At 37.2% G+C, this 17,000-nt stretch overlaps 2 protein-coding genes across 2 annotated transcripts in view; one reads left to right on the forward strand and one right to left on the reverse strand.

The window, feature by feature from the left end:
• The window catches only part of LOC134749553 (transient receptor potential cation channel trpm), a 308,269-nt gene extending 293,447 nt beyond the window's left edge, over positions 1–14,822 (reverse strand). Inside the window, exon 1 of the mRNA XM_063684539.1 lies at positions 14,290–14,822. Coding sequence (XP_063540609.1) covers positions 14,290–14,379 — 90 coding nt within the window. The 5' untranslated portion in view covers positions 14,380–14,822. The remainder of the gene's footprint in view (positions 1–14,289) is intronic.
• LOC134749576 (5-formyltetrahydrofolate cyclo-ligase) overlaps positions 1–17,000 on the forward strand; it is a 54,197-nt gene that overhangs the window by 29,634 nt on the left and 7,563 nt on the right. The gene's annotated exons all lie outside the window — the stretch shown is intronic.

The following is a 17,000-nucleotide window of genomic DNA, read 5'->3' on the forward strand; positions in this document are numbered from 1 at the left end:
TCCCTGCTGTGTCTGTCTGTGTGTATGTATGTTCGCAACAAACTCTAAAATTAATGGATGGATTTTAATGTGGTTTTCGCCTATGAGTAGAGTAATTTTTGAAAAAGGTTTAGGTATATAACTAGCTGAGGTCTTGCGTAATCCTTGCGAAGTCGAGGCAGGTTGCTAGTAATGAATATGTATTTTCTCTTAACAAGGAACCCGCTGTTGTTTAACAACTTAAAATATGTGGACCTAAGACCCTTCTGTCAGCACAAACCATTTATCATTCAAGAAGGCTCTTTATCAATATTACATACTTGCTCACTTACTGACATGTATTCTTTTTCCCTGCTGAATTAATTAAATATTGGAAGCAATTTTCAGAAACACATTCTTAAATTATACTATCTGTTGCCACAATTTATTTCTACTTGCCTATGCATTAATCATTTTAGACTGAGCGACTTAACCATTTGGAGTGAGCGCCTTAATTTTTCCGGAGTGGACACTAAATATCATTTTAATGTTAACTATCTACTCATTTATTTAACTGGTAATAACTATTCCTCTATTGCAATAAATTTACCAATATATGCCGAATTTTTCAGCAAACAACCTAGTTGCCGGCCGACCGTGGTATTTCAAGTCGAGCGAAGAAAATTTCCATTGTTGCCTTCATGGGTCCTTCCAAATGTTTCGACAATTCCCTAGTAAGTACGACTATAACTAACTACTATGCCATCTAGAACGCAATTTTTAAACCAAGTCCTACTTAAAAATAAAATAAACTTAAGTTTTTCATTGTTCAAAAAGTAATAATCTGAACTGTTTATTCTTACTTTTCTTACTTAACTGTGAAGACCCTACCTCTAATGAATAATAAACACTTAGACTAATAAATACAGCATACTTGAACTTAACTTTTAACATTTTTAATTTCAGTGTTTCTCGGAGGACTGTCTGAGCCACAGCATTGTTTATTCAGTTGACTTCAATGTACATCTACCGACTGCTTCTTCTTATGAAAGATATCTTATTTCATTATATAAATACAAAACTTATTATTATAGGCTTAAAAAAAAACTCATGACTTAAGTCTGAAATTAATATTCCAAAAACCTGAACTGTGACTTCCCGGTGAAAAAGCAGAGAGATGAAAACTGTTATTTAGCCTAACATACCTTATGCTAACTCTGTCGACTTAGTAAACACTTAAACTAGCTTATCTATGAACTAACCCTGGAAATGAGTCCTGTAAAGCAAAGATTCTCAAACTTTTTTGGATTTTGAAAAATTTAAACACTGCCTATGAAATCTAAAATTTCCCATAGATGTATTTGTATATATTTTTATTAAGTTATCATAACATCGCCGAAATTTGGGAGAGTACATGCGATTGCGTACCTGACTAAATGCAGACTGGTTTCGTTGAAGTAGCCTCATATTTCAAGACACTTCACAAGACTTAAAAGTAATGACGCGCCCCCGCGAATGGATGTCTGAAGAAAAATATTGTTGTTTTGCCCAGCTAAAACTGACTAAGGCTAATTATTTTTACTCTTCATTAACTGAGATTGCTAACATTTGTATATTTTATTTCAGGCTACAAAGGGCTACTGATACTTCAATACTCCAGTTCAAAGGCCGTATTTCAAGAATTTTGCTGCAACGATAGCTGCCGTCTACACTGCATACTACAGAAAAATGAGCCTAATGTTCCTTCTCCATGTTAGGTACTTAGAATGCTAACGTAAACAACTATATATTATTATTTTACTGTAATCAGAACACGATCGAAAAATACTGTCAGCAGATCAGTACTGTAATCCTAAATCAACCTATGATAATACATATACTACAACTACGCTTATGTATGCACCACATTCGTCCAGATGCCTTAGTGCGTAACATATATTAAACGATTTTCATGAAATTATTTGAGCGAGAACAAGGCACAGATGCCCAGTAGACAATTGTAATGACTATAACAGTAAACTATACACATTTCAACGCTATTCCTGGTAAATATTGAGACTTAGGGTTCCGTACTAAAGAGTATATAGATAAATGTCTATACATATGTGTATGTCCCACTAAATTTCTAATAATAATTGTATGATGTACTATTACTTGATATTTTAGACTAAATTTCCTAACATGTGCGTAGATAACTGTGCTTGTCAGGCGTACCCACTCAAATCCTTGTTCATACATCCATAGATACACATATATTCTACAGTAGCAAATGTATGATGTCTACATACACCAATCAACGTGAACTCAGTTCTAACATATATGTGATTGTTCCTTAGAGCCAAGCTCAAATAATAAATTGTGAATAGCTACTTTTTTCCCAATATGGAAGGCAAAGAACAGCCGGGCTACTTGAATGTAAGTGATAACCGTCGCAACGCAAAACCAAAAGGGTTGCAAACGCGTTGTCGGCATTCAAAATAGGAGAATAAGAAAGTTACAGAATACGCCCCCTCTTCCTTAGTATTTTTGCGTGTAAGTGGACAATTACACGCCCCCATAATTTTTCAACTAAAGCATACCTACTTACACAAGTAGTTATCTTAGCCTAGGTTATCTTAGATAAGCTTTCTAGACTATTGGCAACGGCGGTAGCGATCCTGTCTATAAATGTAGCCTGACAGAGGCATGCACCTACGTGTATATTACCACAAATATGTGCTCCCAAGTCTTGAATATTATTTATTTATTTATGTATGTACTTTATCAATATAGGTATGCACTACGCCGCCTAGTATAGGGAGCGTGCATGAACTAGAGGGCAATGCAATTATATAGGGGGCAGCACATAAGCAGTCAGATTTTTGGTATGAAATGTAAATGTGAAGCTTATGCTTCCGATGTAACCCACAAGGTGGCGGCCCCCACTATGCTAAAGAAAACGAACGAGAACGGTAGATGGCAGCACTTTCTTTGTCAATGTGCATATTTATGTTTCCGATTCAGGCCACTAGATGGCAGACCCTCCAACGCTATAGACCGTCCGCGTTTGCTTACACTGAGGTTAGATTGATATTTGAAGCTGTTCCGAAATATTTATTTATTTATTTCATTGTTATTATTGGTACCTGCGAAGGAGCTAATTCTTAACGAATCTATGACGCGCGGGAAATAAGCGAAAGTTTTTGCTTAAAATAGCCATTTTAAGTGATAAAGTTATACTATATGAGTTTTAATTATGCTATTTTATTTTTCAGATATCAAGAACGCAAGAGAATGAATCTACAATTGATTTTTATGACGACACACATCCTAGCTCGTGAATGTGAAAAGGAATCCCCACCCTACGGCTAGAAAAGAAATGAAAATAGTAGAACTAGCTTATTTTTATGAAACAGTAATTCAGGGATTTTTATTTTATTTATGTGTACATGGAAACTTTTGAATAATAAAATATTTGTTTCATGACTTTTATTCAAAACCACGACAAAAATAGCAACTATTTAATAATAAACAATGTTTCAAGACTTATTTAAATCTACAATAATAACAGAGTCCAAAACTAAATGTACCCACTCCATTTCACGCCAACAAAATGTAGCCAAAGGCTACCTTTTAGATCCCTTGGTCACGGAACCAAAATGCAGCCAAAGGCTACTTTTGCATAGCTATATTTTGAAAACCCATAGTAACCCAGGTAAATTACATCCTGCGTCACGGCTTCCACCAAAATGTCACCCACCCCAACTATTACTATTAAGCTACTCTTATGCTAACCACCTCTTAAGAATTTACCCCTAAAATTTGGCCATGTGATCGTCTAGATAGTAGTTAGAACCCCTCGAAGTGTACCGCGGAACCCTAGATTCTTTAATGAGTATCGACTAAATTTTGGACTCTGGTATTATTCTATTATTACCTATATTTTAAGAAATAAATATTTATGGTACTGAAGATATATTATTATGAAACTAAAGAATAATTCAAAGAATATTTTAATAGTTACAGTAGTAGAAATAGTAGCTTGGGAGGAAATTGACATATTTACGGTGAGGCCGCACATCGAATCCTGAATGAAGCAAATGATTCCATAATTGAAAACTGAGCGTAGCGAAGCATTCTAAAATAGTATTCCGAGCGTAGTGATGAAAATTACAATTTTGTTAAATCTATTTGTGTAATGTAAATGCTGTTAAAGGCTTACTACATATGACATTATTTAGGTAATTGCAGCATATATGGTTAATATGAGGTTAAAAATGTTATTGGAAAAATGAGTTTAAAAATGTTTTTGGTGAAGTCCCGCTACGCCTATTAAGCCTTCGGGATAACATACGAAGCAGCACTCCCAGGATAAGCCCATTTACACCCTAGCTTTTTAGGAAAAGTTATAATTATACTATCGCCTTCTAAACGATGTGTGAGTTCACACGTACTGCTTCGCATGCTCGATGCGGGTCAGAAGGCCTTATCCCGTTTTAAAACATCATTCGGGTCACCTATCCTAACATTGTAGCCAGACGGGCTAAGACCAACGCTTCGCAACCTAAGCATTCCTAGATGATCTGATGAAAGAAGCGCCAAGTATCATCAGTCAATCAAAATTACTTCTTTTTTATGTTCAAAAGCTAGGGATACTAATCCCAATTCCCAGAACTAAAAGTATAGACTAAATTTCTAGTCTTTTAGATGTATAAACGAAGCACTAATGTTATTTGCTATATTTTATGAGACTGAAATATCAAGTTGAGCATTATTCCACTCAAATTCCCATTGGACTGCTCTTGCCTGCCAAGGGGTCCCTAAAACAAACCATTCTTCTATCCCAGAACGATCTGTTTGTCTAAACCCATCTTGATATTTTAAGAATTTATTTTGCAAATACCTTAGAAACCTGATTGCAAAACTCAGTACCTCGTCTTTACTCCAAAAACCAGAAATTTAATAGATAAAAAAATAAAGATTTCATAGGAATTTAATTTATTTTCCCCAGATAAATTAAAAGTTTGAAAGATTTAGGCAAAAGAATCCTTTACCTTTTAAATACTCATATTTTAGGTTAATGAAGCCATATTTTTAAGTCTTTAAAAGAAGAATTTATATCAACCATATCAGAGTCTTAGACCAAGCATAAAAGAGACCCTACACACAAATACCTACAGACAAATAGTGTATGACTCTACCCTATTTATAATCCTACCCTCTGGCCCTACTCTAGGTACACCCAAAGCACAGATCGCACTTACCATTGACCTAGTGCCTTGGAATATACACAAGTGTATCCCTACTAGAAGCTGGAAAGTTCGGTAGACCAAACCGAGATAAGCAAAACTAATGGTCCGTGTATTTGACTCCCCCTCCTATGCTCGCAAGCCAAAAGAAATGGAGGTAAGTCGCCCTATTCCGTGTCTATCTGTGGATCGGCACCCTTTGCACACACCAGCACCAACCACATGAGAAGTCCTGCCGCAACTAAGACTAAGTATATAATAATAGTCACGACAGAATCTTTCCCCGCAATCAGCACTAGCATGCGCCAGAGCACCGAAATATATAAATATATTTAATAGGGGACCAGATCCCAATTACTGCCGACTTTAGTGAGCTCAGATTACTCCGAATGGCACGCACGTGATGCCCTCACTTCCATCTAACAGCTGGGCTTTGAGACCTGGGAGATAGTTCATCTCTTATGTTGGTAAAGAAGAGATGCCAGGCCCTCTCAAGCCTGGAACTAAAAGACTCCTAACCACCCATCACCTTTAACACCGCCAGGCGTGATGAATGTTTAGTTGGACAAACTGTCAGTCCAAGCAATGATCTGGCTTCAAAAATAGCAAAAGACCCCATAGAAAAGACACTAAAATAACTAAGAGTAATTTTACTAGTATAAATTTCTCACAAAACAAACAAACTAAATAAAGAAGTGAAATTCCCTTAGGCACCATTATCCAAGCTTAACATTACGAAAATTACTTCTCGCAAAATTAAACCTAGACACAATTCCAAGTACCTGCTATGCAACGATATTGTCCCTGCATAACGTGGCGGCACTTAGAACAATACAGTGTAGAAAATTTCTCTTCACGGCACTCAACACTACACACAACACATCGGTAAAGAATCTCCACTATAGTCCAAGTTTAGCGTTACGACGATATTGTCCCCGTAAAACCAAACGCAGACCAATTCCAAGTCCTTGCTATGCAACGATATTGTCCCTGCATAACGTGGCGGCACTCGGAACAACTCAGTATCGAAAACTTTACAATAAAATAAAACCCATACATAGCAGCAAAGAATCTCCACAATAGTCTAGGTTCAGCGTTACGACGATATTGTCCCCGTAAAACCAAACGCAGACACAAATTCTAAGTTTAAATTTACCAAGATAATTCCAAGTAAAACAAACACAGAAAAAGTAGCAGAGAAACTTCGCTTACCAGTACGAAAATTACGCCCAAAAGCCAGAGTCACGACTAGTCCGATGGTTGAAGAATGAATGAATCCCCCCGTGCCCACTCCGGCCTTTTATACCTTTTAGTAGCGACAGGCGACTTGCGACAGGCGACAAGCGACAGGCGACAGGCGACCAGCGACAGGCGACTTATTAAGACAAACATTATCCAAAAAGTACCAGGATACCAGAATTGAGAAGGAGGTCGTTCGCCCCATGGCACATAACGGCGCTCGACTCAAGAAGAAGGTCATATGTCCAATTGTGATTACTAATCCTTACGGCCCATATCTTAACGTTTACAATCACTAAATGTCGATTTCCCCGATATCTATCCCTTTCACGCATGCGATGTTTTAGAAGGACAAAGACATTTACAACGACATCCACATTTCACGCACACATAGATAGCAGTTCAGTTTGAGGAGCCCAAACAAATAATAAAAGAAGGAGCGTTCTGAACTCCATTACGTATGAATCTGATATATTATTTTACTTTATGATAATTTTAGTTTATTTCCGAATTCTTCACTCACTTCAACGTGTTTTACGTTTATTAATAACAAATATGTTTAAAACAACTTCCGGAAATTAAGATTTAACTATCTTTTACACGTAAATTTAACGATCAGAATGTAGTATCAAAAACGTTATTGCATGTCATATTGTACCAGGAGCATCTAAACGTCAGTTCGACATCCTGTCAAGCTGTCAGTCTCCGTGTCATTGTCAGCGCGCTGCAATTTGTTATTGAACCTTTTTTGTTTATTTCTAAGTTAAAAACAAGGGTTAATTTAACGAGAACACTAGTGTTAAATAGTAAAGCATGGAATTAAGTGCTTTAAGTTTCATCTGTCAGAATATTTAGTGGAATTATGAACGAAATATGCGTCTGAAGAGGATTTCAGTTTTACAAAGGTATATTTTCCCATCTTCTATGTTTTTGTAATGAAAAATGAGCTTAATACTAGGCTATAGGGATACGACCAGTCACACTGCGGGACCTCTAATGAGAATTACGGCCAAGGAGGTGGCATCGGTGGTGAAGAACATGACGCGAGGAAAGTCGCCAGGTCACGACTCCCTTAGCATTGAGCACCTGCAGCATGCAGGGGTACACCTACCTAGAGTACTCGCCATGTTCTTCAGCTTCTGTGTCAGCCATACTTATATACCGAGCGATATGATGCGAACTGTGGTAGTACCAATTATCAAAAACCGTACAGGAGACACCTCGGACATTAAAAATTATAGGCCCATTTCGTTGGCTACCATTGTAGCAAAGGTGTTGGACAGTGTGCTGGACAAACAGTTGGAAAAGCACACGGTGCTTCATGACGCACAATTTGGATTTCGGTCGGGCTTGTCCACGGAGACGGCAGTCCTTTGTCTTAAGCACACTGTCCGATACTACACAGATAGGAAAACACCAGTTTTTGCGTGTTTTCTTGATCTCTCGAAAGCCTTCGATTTGGTGTCCTATAACAGACTTTGGCAAAAACTGTACGAGGAGACGTCATTACCCGGGGAATTGGTAGAACTTTTTAGATTTTGGTACGGCCACCAAACCAATGTCGTAAAGTGGGCGGGTTCGCTATCCGATGAGTATAGGTTGGAGTGCGGCGTCAGGCAGGGGGGGCTTACGTCGCCCAGACTCTTCAGCCTATACGTCAATCGGCTGATCGAGGAGCTCAGCAACACTATGGTCGGATGTTCAATAGATGGAACTTTCGTAAATAACATCAGTTACGCGGACGACATGGTGTTGCTGAGCCCATCGATCGACGCCCTTAGGATGCTAGTAAGTGTTTGTGAGCGGTATGCGGAGGCCCAGGGTCTCAAGTACAATGTCTCTAAAAGTGAGCTGCTAGTCTTCAGAGGAAGAACCGTCCAATTAGACGACCTAATGTTACCTCCAGTGAGACTGAATGGCACTCCACTTAAAGTCGTAAGAGAATTTAAGTACTTGGGACACTGGGTAACCTCATCGCTAAAAGATGACGTAGATGTGGAAAGGGAGCGTAGGGCGCTGGCAGTAAGAAGTAATATGTTGATTCGTAGGTTCGCAAGATGTACTAGCAACGTTAAAATCACCCTGTTTAAGGCGTACTGTCAGTCATTTTACACTTGCAGCCTATGGATCAACTTTACTCAAAAAACTTACAGCGCCCTACGCGTCCAATATAATAATGCTTTTAGGATGCTGTTGGGGCTGCCGCGCTATTGCAGCGCTAGTGGTATGTTCGCGGAGGCGCGCACCGACGGCTTCCACGCCATCATGCGCAAGCGGGTGGCGTCGCTGGTGCGGCGCGTGCGCGGCAGCACTAACAGCATCCTAGCCACAGTCGCAGACAGGATAGATGGCGCTTTCTGGAAGTACTGGAGTAGCCTACATGGTTATAATAGTTAAAGTATAGATAGATTACATACATAGATATTGTCACTAACATAGGTTAAGAGTTAATAGAATAAGTTACTAATATATTATGGAAATTGAATTTCTGAAATAAATAATTATTTAATTTATTTAATTTAATTTAATTTATTTTAATTTAAAGGGACCGAGGTCATATTGATCAGGGAATACAGATGGCGGGAGCGCATTCCATTCTTTAGCCGTCCGTTTCAAAAAGGAGGATTTTCTACGTTAGCAACTTACTGACTACTTAAAATATGTTATATACAGTACCTCTTGACTCCATGTGAATGGAGTTCCAGTGTCTCCAGACTGCACTAACCGCCGGGTACTGTGACACCAGGAGACTGTTGGTACTCTCCTGCACGCGGCGCATCAGGGAAGCGGTTCTCTTGCGTATTATTGAGATAAAGCGGTACACGCTTGCCTCTGCGAACATACCTGATGCGCTACAAAAGGTATTTCCAACAGTAACCTGAATACGTTGTTATACTGGACGCGCAGAGCATTAAATGTTTTCTTAGTATAGTCAGTCCACAAAGGCTGCACGTGTTATATGGTTTGACAACACGACTTAAATAATGTAGTTTTGACATCCCCATTCATCGTCATCATCATATCAGCCCTTTATCGCCCACTGCTGAGCATAGGCATGCCACCCGCGTGCCTATGCTAGAAGTGACCCGCAATCTTCCGGATGTCGTCCACCCAACGAGCCAAACGGACGCCAGGGGCTTCTTTCATTCCAAAGCGGCCACCATTCCGTTAACATTTTAGTCTACCTGCCATCACTGCCTAGCAACATGTGCCGCCCAACTCCATTTGAGTTTGGTAATGGCGTACTCCCCATTACACCGTGCAAACCTACGGGCCGGAATTAAAAGGCCACGCACACAATATAACACGTAGTTCATGTGTTTAATATGTAGTAGTAGTAGTAATACACTTTATTGTAAAAAAAAACATAAAAGAGGAAAAAACACATTACTACAAAGGCGACGAACTACCCCTAATCCCTTTAAGGTATCTCTTTCAGTTAACTACGGTGTATACTATACACTCACACTGATTTGAAAATAAAACAATATTAACACACGAAACCGAAGTAAAACTCAGTTAACAAACACTGGGGTCCCTTTGTTTGACATAATTATTGCAAGTCATAAGGTACTTAATACTCTTAATAGTCATAATTCATAATTCTGAAACCGTTAAATTTTTAGGATTTTCGTAAGGTTAGGTTTGTTTCATGACAATCCTGAAAAGTTACGCGTTTCTGAGAAAAACCAAATTATGACTAACGAAAATGCGGACAAACAATACATTTATGGGAGACAATAGAAACCCACAAACACTGCCTAGTACCTACCTTTACATAAAAAAATGTTAAGCTTTTTTTGGCTGCGAGGTCAATGTTCATACAATACATACAAACAGTTATTTTGTCACTCCGTTATAGTTTGTTTAGATATTTCACATTATTAAGTCATGGCAACATAACAAAACCGTAAATTTTCGATACAATCAATAACTAGCTGCTCTAATCTCTAATCGCTTGGTTGACAAGCAATCAGTCTAACGCGACAAAATGATAAACGGTAAGACTGTCAACTGTTCGCGCCGTCAGTACTCACTCAGTACGTCAATCAGTTATCAATCTCAGTCTGACAGTTTGTAGTAGGCGCGATAAACTGATAAAGTGATAAAAATATCGTTATTTTTGCGTTACTTGACGTGTTCGTTCCGTTGACGACTTTACATGAAATGATAAGATGTTAATGTAACATTTATTATCACAGTTAATAATGTTATTATCTTTTGAAAACTGTGTCGTCTGTGTCTATGAATATTTTTTGATTAAAATATGGTTTAGGTATGGTAGTTTGGTTGTTATAACATGCAGTTTCACGCAAGAGGAGCCTAATTGAGGAGAAATTTCGAAGATGCCAAATTTCTATAGGAAAAGTTCTCAGAAATATAATTTAGCAAACAATGAAAACATGTCAAGACCTTAACAGATTTAACAGGCTTTCCTTGCCATTGGATACAGCCGAGATGTACAATTATGCATTAGGGTATTTAGAACCAGTATACAAATTAACATAACAACCGGTGTAGCGGTTACGAAGAAATTAACAAATTACGATTTTTTACTTTGGAGCAACCTGTACCTATGTGTTAGTAGCTCCTGATGTAGTATTAAACCTTCTTCGACCTTTTTGATTAACTTTTTTATTTATGTCACTAATAATCGGCACCGACACGCCTCCCAAATGTCCGAAACACCATGGTTCCGTGATGAAAAAATATATATCATATTAATTAGACAGGCAGAAGGAATATCTAATATTATACAGGGTGACCTTAAGGGGCCCACTGACTCAGTCCGCCGGACGAATCGGACGATATCGGCCTGTCAGTTGTTTAGAACTGTCAAATTTTTGTTCTAACTGACAGGCCGATATCGTCCGGCGGACTGATAGTCAGTGGGCCCCTTTAGCCTTTAGACAAACCCTGAAATCCCACGTAGGGTTTGTTCTCAGGAATGCTCTAACGTTAATATTTTTATAATTAGAACAAAAAACAAAAAAATAAATTTTCAAACAAAAGTTATTTCCAATAATCGACAACAAAAAGAAACTTACTGTATTAATTACTGGCAGTGTTTTTGACAATTTGTTCGAAAATGTGCGGCAAAGATGACATTTGTCAAAAGTCAGAATCTTATGATTTTGGTATATTTTTTTATTGAAATAGATGACTACAAATAGTTACATAGCCGATTTCAAAATAAAATATAATTATCTATATGTGCTCATCAGTTTCGCCCTATGACTATGCTATGACTTTATTTGACTGACTGATTTTGATAAAGCGAATACTTAGTATGAAAATTGAGGTTTGTCCAGACGGGAACAATTTTCGCCAATCTGATTAAATTGTCCGAACAAATCAGTTGGTGCGGACGCAAACGCCAATTTGGCCACTTTCACCAATTTTAAATTTATGGTGATATTTGTGCGCTCTAAGTTAAACCCCCCAAACGCGAATACTAGCGTCACAAATTGGTATTCTTGCATCCGCATCCGCACCCCATTTTATCGGTAATATCGGTCATAATCGGCGGTAGAATTCGGCGAGCCAAATTGGCTATTCCGTCCGCAAGGCCTGATTTGATTGGACAATTTAATCAGATTGGCGAAAAATTGTCCCACACTGGACAGGCCTTTAAAGCTCACAATTGATTGTCAGTTCCTCCACGCACTGCACTTAGCCAACAGAAGTAATGACGTAGCCTGGTTAGGTAGGTACACAGTTATCGTGAGCCATAGACCTAGCATTACATAGATCAGCTATACGCGCGCGCGTGAGGGACAAAACATACGCAATGCAACAATATGATTGGTCGAGTAGATTTGTAGGCCACCATAAACCATACTAAATTTACGGTAAGGAATAAAAAAAATGCGAGACTGTGACAAGGACAAACAATAACAGCGCTTTCTCTGCTACTCCTACTGAAAGATACATAAGACTATCCCGTTCGGTCATTTCCCCCCACCCCTTATGACCGATCCAGTTATACTAGATTCATGTTGTGAGCGCATACCTAGTTACCGACCCGGGTAAGTAGGGCAGCATTGCAACAGGTGCTTCGAGCCGGGTCAACCTCGGCCCGGGACGGACAATAGGACAAAATTTACAGAAGTTCTAGACTACCAAAAATTACCTTGGTTTTTGACCACTAATTGGTGGAGTGCTTAATGCCCAGTTCACATCTATTCCAGTGGCATTCCAATATTTCCAGTCCAGTGATCGAGTCCAGCACTGGAATGCCACTATAATGTAAGCTAGCACTGGAATATACTCATTCCAGTGAGCATTCCAGTCCGTTCCAGACTGGATTGACGGTCTACCCTTTAATTCCAGCTTCCAGCTAACCCAATCCATGCTAACGCTTCAGCAACTCTTAAATGACTGGAATGTATAAGAGCTAAAAAAAAAAAAAAAAATTGTTTATTTTTAGAGCTACGTATTTGTATGATTTGATGTACATATATGTACATTATTAAACCAATTTTATATTATAATTTATAATAAATTAAATACACATATAATACATATTAATATAAATACATAGATAGAATAAATATATAAATAAACAAATATGTGCATCAGAAGTAGCGGATCAGACTACGCGTCAAAAGTATGATAATACTTACTATTAATTTTTGTGTCATAAGTATTTGGTCTACACTACATTATCTAAAAACAATTTAGTATTTGGTCTACATTCTACATTATATTAACAAAAATAAAAAAGTTATGTCTCTATATTAGAACAATTAGACTGTGACAGAACTTATGAACGCAAATTTTAGAGATATTTTTTGCCTATTCCATGGCGGTTGATAGGTACGGTACCTACCTACGCGTAGGTACGCTACTATTTAATGACTGTACTATTATCTAAATCGATTAAAAACTATTCACATTTAAAACATGCACCTATTTAGTGCTACGAAACGAGTTATTACTCAAAGGAATGCTAATTATACAAAAATTAACTTAAAATATGCCCCTGTTTATTTGTGAGTAGCAATTACTACGTTAACGTAAGCAAAGATGGTGTTTGTTGCGGAAATCAGATGATCTAAATTTAAACTCAAGAGACGATCCGTCTATAAATAGTTTAAAACAATTGCGTATATAATTATGTACCTTTGTACCTTGACTTGACGATAGCTCAACACCATAACGCGGTATCTGACAATGTCACCCGGTCGTTGACACTTGAATTCATTCATTCATTCGATCAAAAATAAATGTATGTATTAATGCTGCACTCAGTTTAGTTGTTTATCTCGTGAAAACTACATTTTAGTTAATAAATTGGATTGCCGTGAATAATAGATTTTTCAAGTGGAAGAGCTGATTTGAGTGACATATTTGTTTTAGTCAAGAAAAGCGTGGTAAGTAATTTATACATGCATGCTAATTGTTTACAAGCACGTTTTAATTTTTTAACATTAGTTTACAAACCGTAAATAAAAACAATCGTTACTATGTTACAAGTGCGATTTTGAGCGATAACACGTACACTGAATGACGTTTACGGACAATGATTTTAAACCAATGGAGGGCCATGTCATTTATTAAATAAGTAAAAATTATGCAAAACATATATTTACAGATACGGACGTTACAGACGTTCCAATTTATGAGGCGTTCATAACCTTAATGATTTATGAAATATGCGAATCTTATCGTACATTAATTATTGCAGTTCTGAGCAGTTCCGTTAACCTTTAGGTTTGTTTTGGCTGAGCAAATATAACCTATAAATAAAAAAAAATTACCCAAAATCCTTCTAAAACATATGTATGGACGAGATCGTTAATCATACCAAAACATTCACGCTTATGAAGTTTGCGTTTAGAAATAAATTTACTTTGCTTACCGTTTTCACTTCACTGGAGCTCGACTTTGCAGTCGACATCGCCTTTATCATCCTGCTGGAGTTATCCAGAAAACACTTTTGGATACTCATTGCTCCTTTTCAAACACAACACAGCACACAAAAAAATTACATCATTAACACTGCAAACTGTAGCACTGCACGTCACTACTACGGGCACATTAGAGACGCCATTTAGACACAATAACAATCACATTTCATACGAAACCGAGTGCGCGGCGTGTTAGGTTATATCCATTGATTTGACGTAAGAAAGTTTTGCTGGTGAGTTGAAGCAAGGCACGCGCGCACTGAATAATGGCCGAGCTCGACTGCGGCAGTGAGCGACCGACGAGCGCTCGCAGCGCCCCTGCCGCGAACAAAGGAAGGTCGCGGCTTAGACCACTAGCCACACCTATGGATATGGTCATAACTTTTTATTCACCCCTGCAACGCGGTGACCTCTTTAGCGGGTCCTTTATCAGAACAGGTTCCCTCCCCAGATAAGATAAATTTAGCATAACTGTCCGAACCAAGCCCAGATCTTTAGTCGCGAAATGAATGATTTCCGCAGTACTGCAACAGGTTTACATAAGACTTCTAATAAGATCTGCGGGGATAATACCTATTAGAAGCATAAACTACTTAAGTTACATGAATTATTTAGCAGAAGCAATTAAAGCAATAACACTTACAAATTACAGGAATACTTACAGAAAAAGCCGCAAAATACTTCAACTACAAGACACAACTTCAAGACATTATGCGCAATTAAGCGCAGTGATTATGCAACGGACCAATATAAGTAATTCAGGGTATTGTGGAAACAGATTTTCTAAGATCTGTTGTAATCTATATCTAGATACACCATATACCTATTTTATTTACAAACCTATTTCTGCTTATTTATTTCTGCTTATTTATTTCTACCTCTATTTCTTTCATTTCTATTGCAATTTTCTTTTTCTAACAACTATCTAATCTACATGTCGTCATGTTATCCACAACACGATACAGTCATTTATACACTGGCCCCCTGGGGTTATTCCCTAATTTTTATTATGTAAAGATAATTTTACTAAAATGCATACATATAGAATCAAGATTTCTTCGTATACTTTAGTGATAAAAGCTCATGTGCTAAAAAATAAAAAATTCTTGTTCTTGTTGTGTATTAAAGTGAATATAATTTAATAGAACAAGCGAAAGTTAACACAACCCAGCTCTATTTAAATATCATATAATCGATATTATATAAAATGAATGCATATATACTCTGGGTTATACGTACAGCTAATCGAACAGAATGAATGCGACAACGGCAGTTAAAGTCCAATTAAACACCCTCATAAAAGCAGCATGTGTTCTATTAATTGTACGAACGGCACTTTCAGGCAAATGAATCGCTGGAACGGTTTTACCCATTAATGGAATGTATTTTCTCTAAGTAGGTTTAGTAGGTACATCAGTATTTTAACGCGTATTAGAAATAACACAAATATAAAATAATTTCTAGACGAGTAATGCTTCTCCTGGAATAGAAACATACTATGGATTCATTTTAATTACGTTTTAATACATGTCTGTGAATTATTATTATTTAAAATAGTTAAGTTTTCATGAAAATATGAATAGCATGAAATTACAGTAAACAAACCTATACATACAATAAAATACAAAGAGAAAATTATCGAAACAATCTAAGAAGTAAAAATAAAATTATAATAATATTAAAATAAAATTATAAATGCAAATTAATTCAAGGCATTAGGACTCAAAGCCAATTGTGAACGTTTTACAAATTTGTAACTGTCGCATTCTTGATTACGCCGATTCATTACAATTTATGAATTTCGATTCGGCGCTCCCTTTGTTAATAAAATCAGTCTCTACATTTCATTTTAGTCTGACTTAAAACTTAATGAATTCAATCTTAACGGTTGAAAGGGAATTTAATTCCGGTATATTTTACTGCTGACAGTGCTAACTTGAAATAACCCTATTTTAGAAGCTTTTTCGCCCATAATTTTGTAATTTTCTAACCATAGCATTCTGAAATGTGCTGTTCAAACCTGTCCACTTCAACTTAACGACGTGGTGAAAACTAATTAATTAGCATACCTAACCGCCAAGATAAGGCTAAAAACTGATAATAACTTGAGAAGATAACTATGATCTACTCATAATAATCCAAACAGAGCGTATGGATATGTCATCAAAGAAAAGATTAGACGAGCATGTATTACCTATATATGATTTTGTGAAGGTTCAATTTTACCACGAAATCAGACCACTCTCAGAAGAATAGTCTAGACATCGCTCTGCAAATCATCCGGAAACTTTCATTTGACGAGCCATTTTATGCAAAACGAACACTAGAAGAACTGGAAGTTTTATAGAACTTACGATTCTTACGAACAAGAAGTCGTATAAATATAAATAATACGTTGTATTCTTTTACAGATAAGAAAAAAAAACTGCATGCCTAATTCTGTTACAAATCACAAACCAGCTTTAAACGAAATGTTTGACAGAAGTATACAAAAGATTAAGCCACTTAATGTAATACCTACAATAAGTGTTCACACACCACTTCATACATATCAATCCGAAAACGTGTGTCCGTTGTCACTCTTTACGGCTCACTTGACCCAATCTCGATAAAAACTGCCAGGGGGCTCTGAGAAACCTTGGAACGGACATGATACACTTTT

The sequence above is a fragment of the Cydia strobilella genome, chromosome 18 (genome assembly GCF_947568885.1).
Source record: "Cydia strobilella chromosome 18, ilCydStro3.1, whole genome shotgun sequence".
NCBI lineage: Eukaryota > Metazoa > Arthropoda > Insecta > Lepidoptera > Tortricidae > Cydia > Cydia strobilella.